A 14,509-nucleotide genomic window follows, 5' to 3' on the forward strand; every position below is an offset into this window, starting at 1 on the left:
ATATCCGTAGAAGCACCGTGGATCAGAGGTTACTCAGTGTGCATGTGCACTGGGACTTACAGGTAGCAGCACTGGAAGAGAGATTGGTTAAGAATGCAGACGGGATGCATATCTTTCTGTGTCAAGGTAAACTTATGAAAGACAAAGATCGGCTATGTTGAAACAAACTTTCAATTTCATGGAAGGATCAATGGCCATTGGTCATAAATCGAAGGTGAAACGTAGCTGGTTTAGAGGAACGTGAGGAAATATTTTCATCAATAGGATGGTTGAGTGTATAAAATTCACTGCTTGTAATTGAAGTAAAGACAGGCACCCACATGACATCCAAGAATTAATTAGAAGTCCCCTTGAGACACCAAAAAATACACGTGCTGGCAAATTGGATTTGAAAACTTAGTTTTTCTAAACAGCTTATATTCCTTGGGCTAAAAGGAGTTTTCATGAGTGAGAGAGAGCGAGCGAGAGAGAGAGAGAGAGAGAGAGAGAGAGAGAGAGAGAGAGACGCCTGGTGGAGGTTTGACATGAGGATCATCATCTCTCAAGTGAGGTTCGGGGTTGAGAAGGAAAACCATTCTTGATAACGTCTGCTGGTCTATGAACTGAACTCACACTGTTGTCATCAATTTGCAATGCAAATCAGCCAACCAGTCGCCTGAATGAAACAATCCCATATAAAAAGAACACTGCATAAATTTATTGAAATAAATGCATTTTAATGATATAAGGCCAGAACAATGACGAGGGACGCTCTGACCAGATGCGAAATGAAAAAGTGAACTCTTGTCTTTCTGCAGAGTGCCATGTGACTCCTGGTGGATCCGGCATCAAACTTTTTTTAATGTATTAATGTTTTCATAATTATTTGGAAGCACAGATCTTTAAATTTGCGGAAGGTAAGCTAAATGTTTAAGGTTTTGCATTCATTTATTTTGCATTCATTATGGCAATCAAAAACAGACATGTAAAAAGGCGAGTGTATTGTTGAATGCACCATAATTCAGATGGAGATGCAGCAGGAAGACTTACATGACAATCTGAATTCATAGGCAAGGTATTGGATGCCGAAGATTATCAATGCAAGATGGGGCAGAGAGTGAGAGAGAGAGAGCATATCACAGTAAAAACCCTATTTATAACTGGGCTTTCCCGATGTGCCATTAATATTTAATCAAATATAACATCCAGTTTAATTGTTTTCTATATTAGTATAATTCATCAACAATTTAAGGTATGCGTACCTTTATTAGAATCAGGTCCTGACTATAATATGAATTCAAATGACACAGTGTCCACTTCATCAAACTGCACCAGTTAGCATGGAATGAGATTTTGTTTCGTGACGAACTGTTAATATATATGAGCTCTGCTCATAGAGCACCTGGTAGTTTGCTTGTTTTGACCACAGGAGGTAATGCCATATAGCTCTTACTATCACAAAAGACCACATCTTTTCAATTCTTTATTTCAATCTTATATCACATACATCTTTATGCGAAATGAACAGCAGATATATGCTATTAAGAAGCCAGAATTGGATTTGGATTTTCCACTGTACATGTAATTTAGCAGCAATTATTAATAAAGCAATTAATCTACAGTTTTGGAAGGTTGGGCCTGCAGGTGATCGCCAATAATGCTATTCATAACCATACCATTGGGAAGGAGGAGTGTTAATCTCGGCGTGTGTGGCAGGCCTTTGAAAGAAAAACACGGAAAGAAAGAATGGAAGGAAGGAAGGAAGAAAGAATGGAAGGAAGGAAGAAAGAAAGAAAGAAAGAAAGAAAGAAAGAAAGAAAGAAAGAAAGAAAGAAAGAAAGAAAGAAAGAAAGAAAGAAAGAAAGAAAGAAAGAAAGAAAGAAAGAAAGAAAGAAAGAAAGAAAGAAAGAAAGAAAGAAAGAAAGAAAAAAGAAAAAAAGAAAGAAAAGAATTAATGAAGGAAGGAAGAAACAAGAAAGATTTTGAATGGTATTAAAAGAGGCAAATATCAGTCAAGAAGTTCAAGATATATCTTCATGTAGTTTTCCGAAATAACTATTTTGGGATATCACAATTCACATTAAAGAGTTGACACAAACAATGAACTCGATATTTCTGATTCTGGAGAGCAAATCCTGCATTCTACCAATCTGAATTAACGATTATGCAGTTTGATGTACTGTTGAAAGAACTGAGTGACTGTAGTCAGTGGCCAAATCAGAACCTTCTTCACCTCCTCTCTAAACTTTTTCTGGGCTATTGCATAGATGAAGACATTATTGCAGGAACTCAACAACTGCAGCATGTTTGTTGTTTCTTGAAAAATATACTGAGGATCATTGAAATCCACGCTGGTGACATAGCCATGACCTGTCACTTGACCGTAGAGGAAATACACAATATAGGTGGCCCACAAAAGGAGGAAGCTGAGTGATATTGCGAAGAGAAGAACAATGGATCTCTTGCGGTTAGCCACCTCCTGATCTTCACGATTCTCAGCACCCCGGAGCCTCCGGCGGGCTCTGCTGGCCGCCAAAATGTGTTTAACGGTCAGGACATTGAGCAGAAGGATGAGGAAGAAAGGCAAAAACGGGGCAAGAATGTGATCCAGCCAGTCATACAACTGCCAACTGAGAGAAGTGTAGAAAGTTGACTTGATCACACAGAACCAAGGCACTTTGTTCACCATGTACAAAGGCTTGAAGACGAAGTAGAACGGGACATTCTTGATCCAGCTCAGGAAGCAGAGTATTCCAATAACTAGCAACGCAGTTTTCTGATTGCAGTATCTGGTCTTCAGTCTTGGGCAGCAGATGGCTACAGAACGGTCAATGGTAAAGGCAACAGTCAGCCAGACTGAGCCATCTCTTGTTGCATAGGCCAGCACAGCGCTGGGCCTGCAAAAAGGAGTTGTGGAGAGTACACTGTTCCGGAAATATATGCTTCCAATCCGGTTTAGGATGACAACAGTGATGATGATAAGCAAATCAGTTGCCGCAATCGCCACAAGGTAGTAGGTAATGCACCGGGAGAGACCGCAGCGACCTCGGGTGAGGATTATGATCGCCACAAAATTCGCTGTGAATGGAAGAAGGGAGGCATGGGAAATAAATGATTCCAAACCGCAACTGCAGTTTTCTTCATTTCGTTTTGGAAGACCCTTAATCTTGTTCGTTTGCCATCTACACACTGGCTGTCATAAATCCCTTGGCTATTCATTTGATATCTAATGGTGGTTTTTGCATTTGCCAATACCAAAGCTTATTCATTCAATCCCTCTTCTCAAATCTACTCTCCAGTGTGATGGTAGCTTGCCATCGTACAAGCCCTACTGTGTAAAAGCAGTCCAACAGATCATTTGGCGCACCAAGTCCACACCAAACCTCCAAGAATATACCTACATGTCACACCACCCAAACCTATCTTTCTAACCCTGCATTTCCAATGGTTTATCCATCTCAGCTACACGTCCCTGTATGTTACAAGCAATTTAGCATCGCCAATCTATCGTGAACCTGCACATCCTTGACTGGTGGGAGGAAAACCAGAGCACTGGAGTAAACCATGTAGATATTGGGAGAATGTACAAACTACACACAGACATTCACCCAAGAGTGCGTTTGAACATGGGTACCTGGATCTGCCAGGTAGCAGTACTAACTATTGAGCCACCATGCTTTCTTGAAGGGAAGCTTGTTCAGATCTACTTCTCTTTAGTGGCTGGCATTGTTACAATAGTGCAATGTGGCTGGTTGAGAAATAGTGGGCAAATAACTTCAATTTTCTTGACTGCGTTTGTTAAATTACGTGAAAGAATCATGAGTGGCTGAAGTCAGACTCACGGAGACCTAGAATTTCAGTTTTGCTTTCAGTTGGGGTTTGGAGTTGGTTGTTGAAGCTGACGCATACAGTTCTCTCTCTCTCTCTCTCTCTCTCTCTTTCTCTCTCTCTGCACCTCGCTGTCAACTGTAGCGAAAGGCTTCATCGCTCTATTTCTCTCTTTTGCTCTCTTTCAAGCCCTCTCTTTTCTCTGCAGGATTAGTTATTTCAGTGCTCCCTTCTCCTGTACTGGAGATAGCACGTGAGGAAAGTTTGTTCTGCTGCATTTGCCTTTGCCTCGTTTGTCTTTATGGCATACTGCTGGACTTGACCAGTTGACGATTAAAAATTAAATAATAAATTATTTCATTAAGTTTGCCCTTAGAGTTAAAGCTGTGACAATCCTCACTTTCTTGTTTCACTTTTGGTATGTATTAAGAATAAAGTGTGTTTTGCTCAAGCCTAGTGTTGGAGCAATCGAAAGACATCTGAAACACGACGTCCTACACTTGCCTTTAAATAAATAAAAAGTTAGGTTCCAGGCCTTTTTCCTTAAAATAATTTGAAGGAGTTTGGCCTGGTCCACAACTCTGGTCACTGAGTCAATCTATCCAGCTTATTATCAACCAAAGCATTTCTCTTTATTTATCTACTTCATCCACGAACAGTTTGCCCACCTCGTCTCCAGTTACAGAAATATTTCAGTTTAAATAACTCTTATTCTTACAATGATTCAAATAGCTCCATAGTTTCAGCAACTGTACATACTTCTGGGATCAGAGTGAACATCCAATCATGGACTTTCGTATAGCCCTCACATTAATCATTCTATCAACATTTTTTTTCTGTTTCCCTTTAGCTGCTCTTTAATACCTTAAGGTATTCTGTCCATAATGGCTTCATTTCTCCATATGTATTCACCACGTTCTTTCTGACCGAGCTCCTTGTTCAAACCTTTGCTCACCTGCCCTAATACCTCCTTCTTTCGCTTGGTATCAAAATGTCTTGTTAAATCTGTCATCAAACCATATATAAATCTGACCATATATAATAAAGCATTTGAGGAAACAAATGTGCCTTGAACCTTTACAAGTTCTAACGAGGAATGAACAAAAGAACATTGAGTTGTCAGCGACAATCACATACCACTCAACATTAAGAACTGCAATCAGCAAATGTAAAGTCCAGCTGTAAAAGACGTACCATCACAGAACATCAAGCATAATTGACTTAAAGTATTGCACCTTCGTTCGATTTGTTCAAATGTGCCGCAATTATCTCTGAAGATTGCATTAATAACAAGGAGTGGTCAGTGGGAATTTGATCTCCTGCGACAATTGCATCCATCTAAATGTGTCATTCGAGATTTCTGTAATAACTACTGTATTTTTATACTACAATGCATCTATTATGATGATTATGCAAAAAATTCATTTTACAAAATGACGATAAAAGCAGTGATTGAAAATGCAATTTTACCACATTATGATACGTCGTAATGATAAACAGTACAAAAACAAAAGAACATTTCAAGAAATTAGAGTAAAGCTTAATGTTCAGTAATATTACAAATTAAAATTTATGCAATGTATTATATTACAATATGTACTTCAGCAAAGTAAGAAATGTACAGAATGATAAGTTTCTAACATGCATTAATACTCCATGATGCAAGTGCAAAGGTTGCACTTTCGTACATCAAGTAATGCGTAATGTGCTATTGTCTGTTTCAAGAAATGGTAACACGGTAAAAGTTCATAATGCTCGTACAGCTCTGATTATTCACAATATTCAGCCCATTCTGCAAAGGAATGTCCAAATAATCTGGATGTTAAGAAAAGCGATAGAACTTACTTTGGTCATGACTTACCAGGAACACCAATAGAAGCGAGAATGGGATAGCAAACGGCAAAAACTGGGCCATTCGCTGGGCCATGCATTGTCTTTATGAAAATAAGGGAATTACTGATACTTTAGGAATTAACTCAGCGAACCTCTCAAATCCTCCTTCATTTATTTCATGTGAGATTCTCCAGAGGCACAATTGAGGCATCATCCGAACCTTTGATGCAGGTCATTGAACAAACAGATTAACTCATGGTTTCATGGCATCTATTCGAAACATCGATGCTACAAATGATTCTGTTATGCACTAGCTTTCTAGCCTCACACTCTGTGGATACCCCGACCCAACAGGCAAAGACATTTCTGTACTCATCATGTTATGTCCTCGGTGGCATATACTACACTGAGTTCCTTTACGTAACCTAAAATGAGACCTGCTCCTCATTCCTGTTACTCCTCAATTATTTAGTGCATTTAAGTATTATATTTACTTTTGCATTTTGCTTGGTACTGAGCGTTTTCATGCCAATTACTTTCATTTCATGTATTTTTCAAAACAAATATCACGCAGAAATAGCTGACCTCACTATGAGCTTAAATAGAAGGGTACCTGAGAGGGGAGCATTACTTGAAAATTATTGGTTGTGTGGATACTGTAGATCTCTTAATTTTTTCAGCTAAACTTAACATGCACGACGGACGTCCAATATTCCAATGCAAAATGTTATCATAGTTGAAGTTAATGTAGTTTAAAATGCAAAGTGTCGAATGGTTCATTTCCATCAGAGGGGAGAATAAAGCCTTCGAGGGTATTGTATGTATGTTTAAAAATGTGTTGCTGGAAAAGCGCAGCAGGTCAGGCAGCGTCAAAGGAGAAGGAGAATCGACGTTTCGGGCATAAGCCCTTCTTCAGGAATGAGGAGGGTGTGCCAAGCAGGCTAAGATAAGGGTCTGAGGGTTGGGACTGAGAAAAGGCGAAATGAGGAAGCTGGAGAAATCTGCATTTATCCCTTGTGGTTGGATGGTTCCTAGACTTCCTCATTTCCCCTCCCCCTACCTTTTCTCAGTCCCAACCCTCAGACTCAGCACTGCCTTCTTGACCTGCAATCTTCTTCCCGACCTCTCCGCCCCCACCCCCTCTCCGGCCCATCACCCTCACCTTAACCTCCTTCCAACGCCCCTCCCCCAAGTCCCTCCTCCCTATCTTTTATCTTAGCCTGCTTGGCACAGCCTCCTCATTCCTGAAGAAGGGCTTATGCCCGAAACGTCGATTCTCCTTCTTCTTTGATGCTGCCTGACCTGCTGCGCTTTTCCAGCAACATATTTTTAAGCTCTGATCCCCAGCATCTGCAGTCCTCACTTTCTCTTATTGTATGCATGCGCTTCGAAGTCGACAGTCGGCTGTCTTAAATTGAAATCACATTGTCATGTGCTGTACTGAGAAACGCTGTCACCCAGAGGCAACTTCTTTCTGAACAAACGCTGAATTTGCGTCCTGTCAACTCGTTCAAGCAGATGTTAAGAAACTTATTTGAAGAAGAACAAGGGGCGGGACACCGAGTGGGCAGTTGTGGGTGAGTGATTCTAGTGGTGTTGTGGGCCCGTGTTACATGATACTCAATAGAAGCACATTGGCTGACTTTCTAATTAAATGTTTTACTTATAATGACAGCAGCTACAACTGCAAACTGGGCACGCCTCCAACCAATCCCCTGTCCTGGATGTCAAATGTTTAAAAATTGGAGCGATTTTGACTCCAATCTCACTGAACCTATCAAATGGCAGCTCCTTCCTTTTTCCTCCCCTTTATTCAGGGAATATACAACTAAAGTAAGGCTGTGTGCAGCTCATAAATTAACAGTGGGACACTGCCGAGGTCAAATGAACTTGAGAACCTCTGAAATATTTCAGTCTGGCTCTGAAGTTAACACAAGGTGAAAGGGAGGACTGCAGATGCTGGAGATCAGAGTCGAACCGTGGTGCTGGAAAAGCACAGCACGTCAGGCAGCTTCTGAGGAGCAGGAGAACCGACGTTTGGGGCAAAAGCCCTTCATCAGTAAAGATGCTCGCTGAAAGGTTCAGATCTGGAAATCTTCAAATCCCCATCCCATGAACGCTCATAACCAAACAAAAAGTTGGGAATCCTCCTTCTTTTTATCGTTGCTGTCAGTTTATAGTATGAGTTTGGACAAATGTGCTGAAACTGTCTGAATTTAATGCGAAATAGCCCGATTCTAATCAGTCCCATGTTTTTTTTTAATTTAGCCATGCTGTTCAGTTCATGTCTTCATGGTAACCAATACGCGCGCTCTCTCTCTCTCTCTGTCTCTCTCTATGTCTGTCAAGAGACAAACAGAGAGAGAGAGAAAGAGATTGACCTTCCTTCCTGTTAACTGCTGCCTGGCTCTGTGTCACTGGGATATATATGTATCCCTTCTATCTCTCTCTATCTCTCTCCCCTTCCCTCCTCTCTCTGTTGAATTTCCAGATTCCTTTGGTTCGTCAGTGACAAAGGGCCAGGCAGTAGTTAACAGGAAGGAAGGTCAATCTCTCGCTCTCACCTGTATTCTCTCTGGCACTACATTTTATTACTCTCAAAGTGAATATTTCTTCAGCCAAACAGTGACCAGTCCAGTGTAGCAGTGTAATTTGAGATATAAAAGTTGAAGACACCGCCACCTACTACGATGGAGCGAGCTGCACGTATAAATGTTTCACAGGCCTGAGCATTTGCCTCCACACAATTGAAAAATATATGCAGCAGACCGCACGACTAAGTTTTGATGGCAGTATCCCTTTATGCCCATTTAATTTTGAGGTAATTTGATATTCACTGTCATAGTTCTGCAACATTTTTCTCAGCTTTTATGACCTGCCCAATTCTATCTAGCATTCATGTAGGACCTCATTAATATCAACCAATGTCAAAGAGAACAGTTTGGGTGATTGGAAACTGTGAATCAACGACTATTGGTTGTTTATCTAAATCTGTTGAAATAGCTGTAAAGAGTCAAGCTTGAGGCCTTGCTTCCACATTGCATTGAGTAATAATTAAAAACTGCAGCACTATGGTTGTTTCATAAGTATATGTCTGGATATTCAATAGTGGAGACAGTCACAGCCGATGAGTATCTTCATATCTCACCATGGTGTAGATCTTTCTGTTAACGACCATAGCCTATTAATTATTGAGATAAGAAGCATCTCTACAGTAGGGTCATTCAGCATAACACGTCTCCTCTGCAATTCAATTCCATTATGGCCGATCTGATAATTCTAAAATCCCATATCCTGCCTTCTTCACATAATCTGTAATTCTGTTACTGATTGGAAATTGTCTATCTCAGCCCTGAACATAAGTATTGATGTGGTCCCTCTGTGATAAAGTTTTTAACACCAATTATGAAGGTGTAGGTGTGTAGTGTACCTTTAAGATAGAGGGGCAGCTAGCAAGGACTGACTGAAAGCATAGAAAGCACGGAAGAAGTTAAGAATATAACTCTTGGTTGAAACAAATATCTGGAGTTGCACGCCCATGGAACAAAAACAAACTCAAGTTCTTCCAATCAGGTTAAATTATTCCCCAGGTACTAAAATCCAATCAAATTTCGACGTTGTGTTTTGATAACATGAAACCAATGAAATGATCGATATTTTGGGGTATTAAACCGAACATTGTGAACAATTTTGGGAGACGTGCCAAGAAAACCAGCAGATTTAGACAGATAGCCAAACAGCTCTCTGCAAGGTAACTGTCGGTAAGAAATGTGTGCAGCAGGACACCAAAGTTAACATCGAGGAATCTACAGAGAAAGTTCGACATCCGAAGACTATACCTGGATTTGAAATTGTTTTTGCTGTAAAGTTAAGAGGAAATTTGTTAGTCTAGTATTGTACAGTGGGATATAAATATCGGTTTAAGAGAAATGATTTGTAAATAGTGGTTTTAATGGCCTCTGTTGGACTTACAGAATAAAACTGTTATTTTTTACATTTAATAGTCAAATCTGGGATTGTTCTTTGCCTATCAAAATTTAACAGATTACGCCGCCAGGTGAACTTCTTTGTGTTTTAGATTTAAATTAGCAGACAGGTTGTCCCCATGTCGCATTATCTATCCGATAAGGAAAGAAATTCCACACCATTTCTGTGACAAACTACCGACTACTTGTTCTGTGTTTATTAGCACTCTTGTCCAAGCCTATCCGACAAGAGGAAACATCCTATCCTGTCAAAGTATAGGTTATGTTATTCATATATATTTCTTACATATGCATATTTTGCATTTCAGTAAGGTCCCTTCTCATTCTTTGAAAGCAATGAGCAGAGATTTGATCTATATGACGTCTCCTCATATGAGAGTCACCCCAAACCTTACATCAACCTCAGTAACTTTCTCTGGATAGCTTCAAATGTAAATATATCTCTCCTTTGATGAAAAAGAATCAAAACTGTTTGCTGTCTTTCATGGTGGATTGAATCATCTTTTTTTTTCAAGCCAGTCCTGAGTTGTTTGAAGGTTCAAGTTGATTTCGACAAATTGAGCGAATAGCCAAAAAGATGAAGTGTGCAGTACAACGTCCCAGTTTGTGAACTTATATATTTCAACTCAATTAGAATGTGAGTAACATTTTGTTCTAGTGAGAAGGTTGGATGCGCAAAGGGATCGATGTTCCCTTATACACCAGTCAATGAAAGTCTAAAGGCAAGTGTAGCAAGCAATTTAGGAAGGTAAATTGTATCTTAACCTTGATTTCAAGACGACTTGAGTTCAGATGTAAAGATCTCATATTGCAGTTATACAGTGCTTTCGTGAGGCCGTACATGCTATGTTGTGTGCAGTTTTAGTGCCCATGCTCTGAAGTGATATGCTTTACAGAAAGGGTTTGCAGAAAGGGTTTGCAGCAATGTTCAGTAGAATGATCCAATGATTACTGTACTGTGCAACAAGTTTTGATGAAACCTGTATTCACTCGAGTTGAGAGAGATGAGAAACAATCTGATTGCAACAAAATATATGAACACGAATGGATAGAATGAATACTGGAAGAATGTTCTCCCTGGTTAGGGAATCCATAACAAGGGGAAAGAGTCCCGGGGAAAGTGATGAGGCTTTTCGCTCTGAGATGAGGAAAACTATGCTACCAAATTATTATGATCCCCACCACGAAAGACTGGAAACAGTTTTGACCCTTTTTCCACTATCACTGAAAGTTTTGGAGGCAAAGTCACGAAACAGGTTCAACATAGGCCAGTTCTTAAAAAATGTTTTGAAACCCCCATGGAATTTGTGATAAGAGGGATAGTAGCATTCAAATAGACAATCCTCTGTAATAATATAGAATGTCCAAGCAAGCGAAGAGCGATAAATGGCATATTCCTGCTCCTAATTTCTGCATATATCTGTGTTCAATGGTTTTTTAATCGTATGGGTGTACAATTCGGAGTCTATTCCTGTGAAAACAAGGAAGAACGAAGAGTCTTCGCTTAATAGTTTACATTATGAAATGCTTTACACGTGTACATGTTTGGGAGCTTACTTGGCTTCAGACGTTTGAAACAAATCGTGATTATAGGAAGATGGCCGAATTTCCATCAGGGTAAGTAACATCCTGAAACTTTGAGAGGCGGAGCAGCTCTCATTGATGCATTCCTGGTCAGCTTTGGCAAATCGAAAAGAGAGTAAGCAGCAGATGAGCACCAGGGTCGAGATGGAAGCAGTTTACTCGTATTTACCACTATTTACACGGATGGAGTTGAGTGTGGAGCTCAAACACTGCCAAGGGCATGCTCGACCAAACGTCTTGCCAAGCAATTTATGTTTAACTTAAAAATGATTGAAAACTCTGGTGATACATCTCTAGAGAGAATCTATAATTAAAAATGGGAATATTGAAATAATCCAAATGTTGGAAGAAACAGTAAGTAATAAGAAAACAATTGCGACAACTGATTAGAATGATTTCAACTGACAACTGCAAAAAAAAAATCTTGTTTTTAATGAACGGAATGCAACATCTGAAAAGAAAATGCCGACACTCATACTTACTGTCTTTGAGTGCAATAATCCTATTCACAATCTGGAATTAGAGTGCTTCATGTCTGCGAGCCCACAATTTGTTATGGAACAGATGAAACCCCCTTAAAACAGATCAAACAGATAGCCGAAACCCGTACTTGCTATTTTGTTAAAGTCAACTATAATGTGATGCGTTCTGGATATGATTTAATTGGTCAAACTGCTGGGTTTTAGGCAAAATGCAGTGTAATATTTCACTAGAGTTAAAGTAAAAAACAGAATGTGAAGAAAATGCATAATTTACATTTAGCAAAATACTGTCAAAATACTATCGTATTTAACATCAACTGTTCCAAAATAATAGAAAGACATAAGCACAACCTTGCAAAGACAAATTCAGAAGAACGGATTTGCTCACCTGTTATGCCTACTACTGGGAAGAAAGGGGGAAAAAAGGAAGGAGGCAATATAGCATCATTGAGACAGACAGAGAGAGAGAGAGGGAGGGAGAGAGAGAGAGAGAGAGAGATAAACGTCAATTCCAAAACACCGATTTCAACAGCTGAGAACAAAATAAAACCGTGGGTCTCTGTGAGCCTGATTTAACCCACCCATTTCTTTTATAAAAATAAACTTACTCAACTATCCCAGGAGCAGTCATCTAGGCACAAGGTTTAGAACATCCCCTTTAAAATGATGAAAAAGTGAACAGAAAAAAATCCTATTAAAGGCATATTTAGGTTGAGGCCATCCTTTCAATAAGTTATCATACAGGCAAAAATGAAATTAAACCGACTGAAAAGATTTCATTTTAAAGTGAGCTTCAGAGTAATAAGGATATTCAAGCAAGAAATTAAGTAAGTAAATGAAATAAAAGTGATTCAGAGACGTTCATATAAAGTGTGAAAAATCCCAAATGATTCGCATTTCACCATCGATATTTCACTGTGAGGCAAGTAGAAAATTGCTGATAAATTGCATTATTAACTGTTGACTCTTATTCTGTGAAACAAAATAACACAACCAGATTTCTCCTCCCCCATCGATTTTTTTGGAAAATGATCTTGTGTTTATTGTCCAGCACATTCCAGTTCTCTGGTGAACACGTGTTCACTTTTAAAACCATCTTCTGCTGGTGACATCATTACTTTAAGCTGTGAATATTCAGCATTCTGTCAATATTCAGCGTTCCGTCAATACACGATTTAATGGCGCCATCAGTCCCCAGGACACGCTCTGAAATACCTGCTTCACAGACGCACTTCAGAAGAGTAGAATAAGTATAGTACTGATGGAAGACGAAGTTCCGCTATTGTCGAATTCTGACCAGGTTCCAGTTCTCGCTCGTCCCGGTGTTCACTATAATGCTCTCTGTTTGTTAAAAGTCTCCAGCACACAAATGAGAAACTTAGATCTGTACGACTCTGCATTGAGTTGGCGTTCAGCACAATGCTACAGAGCGCGGGGAGAGATGGAAAAGCATCTGAACATTGTAGGGATTGCAGATACACAGCGGTAGACAACACGGAGAAAACTGCCCAAATAAAACTTAACGTTGTGAGGTGGCAGATGCAGTGATTGAGGCGCGGAAAGAGATGAAAAAACCTGAACATGGCAGTACTTATTTCATTTAGCTCCATGTGGGAGATAAACATCTTTAGATAGCTACCATTTATTGCGTTCGCAAGGTGAGGGTGAGCTGCCTTCTTGAAGAGCTCCAGTCCCTGTTCTGATGCTAGATTCATGATGCATGTGAGCAAGGATTTCCAATAATTTAAAACAGAAACATCGATATATTACAAACTCAGCATAATGGTGAGCTTGCTTGGGAAATTAAAGACATTAAGTAAGTAAATGAAAGAAAAGTGATTGACAGACGTTCATAGAAAGTGTGAAAAATCCCAAAGGATTCGCATTTCACCATCAATATTTCACTGTGAGGCAAGTAGAAAATTGCTGATAAATTGCATTATTAACAATAGACAATAGACAATAGGTGCAGGAGCAGGCCATTCAGCCCTTCGAGCCTGCACCGCCATTCAATATGATCATGGCTGATCGTTTCTAATCAGTATCCTCTTCCAGCCTTATCTCCATAACCCTTGATTCCACTATCCTTGAGAGCTCTATCCAACTCTTTCTTAAATGAATCCAGAGACTGGGCGTCCACTGCCCTCTGGGGCAGAGCATTCCACACAGCCACCACTCTCTGGATGAAGAAGTTTCTCCTCATCTCTGTCCTAAATGGTCTACCCCGTATTTATAAGCTGTATCCTCTGGTTCGGCACTCACCCATCAGCGGAAATTGTTGACTCTTATTCTGTGAAACAAAATAACGCAACCAGATTTCTCCTCCCCATCGATAAAATGTATTCCAAGCTACCTGATGCACTAGTGCTTCAAGATGGAAGTTTATTTTGTTTGCAAATTGCTACTAAGGATCATTTATGAACTTCTGCAGTGAATCATGCAGGTAGCATAGACTGCTGTAACTTAGCATCGTGGTAATGTCACTGACAGAGCAATCAAAAACAGCAGATTAATCTTCGGGGTCATGGATTCCACCATCGTAATTGAATGATATGGAAGGCAGTGCTAAACAATCTGGAAATAAGTCTCTGTTTCTGGAAATAGCCATGGAAGTCTTCACTGGCGAGGTATCAACAATGTCCTCTAAAATTGCAGTGATGCTGTTGCTCCTTTCCTCAAGTCTTGTTGTAATGAAAGAAAATTTGGAAATATTGCAGTGAATTCGCTTCTGTGAGCGGATAATATGACCGTGAATAGTTGGGTCTGGCTGATTGCTGAATGACCAATCTATTAAATATTTCATTATGCTTAAATCCT

General features: G+C 39.7%; 1 protein-coding gene across 1 annotated transcript; it reads right to left on the reverse strand.

The window, feature by feature from the left end:
• Nucleotides 1-2,134: 2,134 nt before the first annotated feature.
• On the reverse strand, nt 2,135-5,738 carry LOC148144541 (putative G protein-coupled receptor 139). The gene is made up of 2 exons (XM_087975391.1): nt 5,669-5,738; nt 2,135-3,057 (listed from the first exon to the last, which is right to left on the reverse strand). The coding sequence occupies exons 1-2, from the start codon at nt 5,736-5,738 to the stop codon at nt 2,135-2,137; spliced, it is 993 nt and encodes a 330-aa protein (XP_087831517.1).
• Nucleotides 5,739-14,509: the final 8,771 nt, after the last annotated feature.

This window comes from Chiloscyllium plagiosum, unplaced genomic scaffold, assembly GCF_037043375.1.
Source record: "Chiloscyllium plagiosum isolate Xiang-an unplaced genomic scaffold, Cpla_swu_hap1 HiC_scaffold_27, whole genome shotgun sequence".
In the NCBI taxonomy this organism is placed as follows: domain Eukaryota; kingdom Metazoa; phylum Chordata; class Chondrichthyes; order Orectolobiformes; family Hemiscylliidae; genus Chiloscyllium; species Chiloscyllium plagiosum.

What these genes read in the sequence shown, in the direction of transcription:
- LOC148144541 (XM_087975391.1), bottom strand. Translation starts at nt 5,738, where the DNA reads ATGCATGGCCCAGCGAATGGCCCAGTTTTTGCCGTTTGCTATCCCATT. An exon ending in CGCTTCTATTGGTGTTCCTG is followed by an intron (nt 3,058 to 5,668) that starts GTAAGTCATGAC and finishes TTCCATTCACAG; the next exon opens with CGAATTTTGTGGCGATCATA.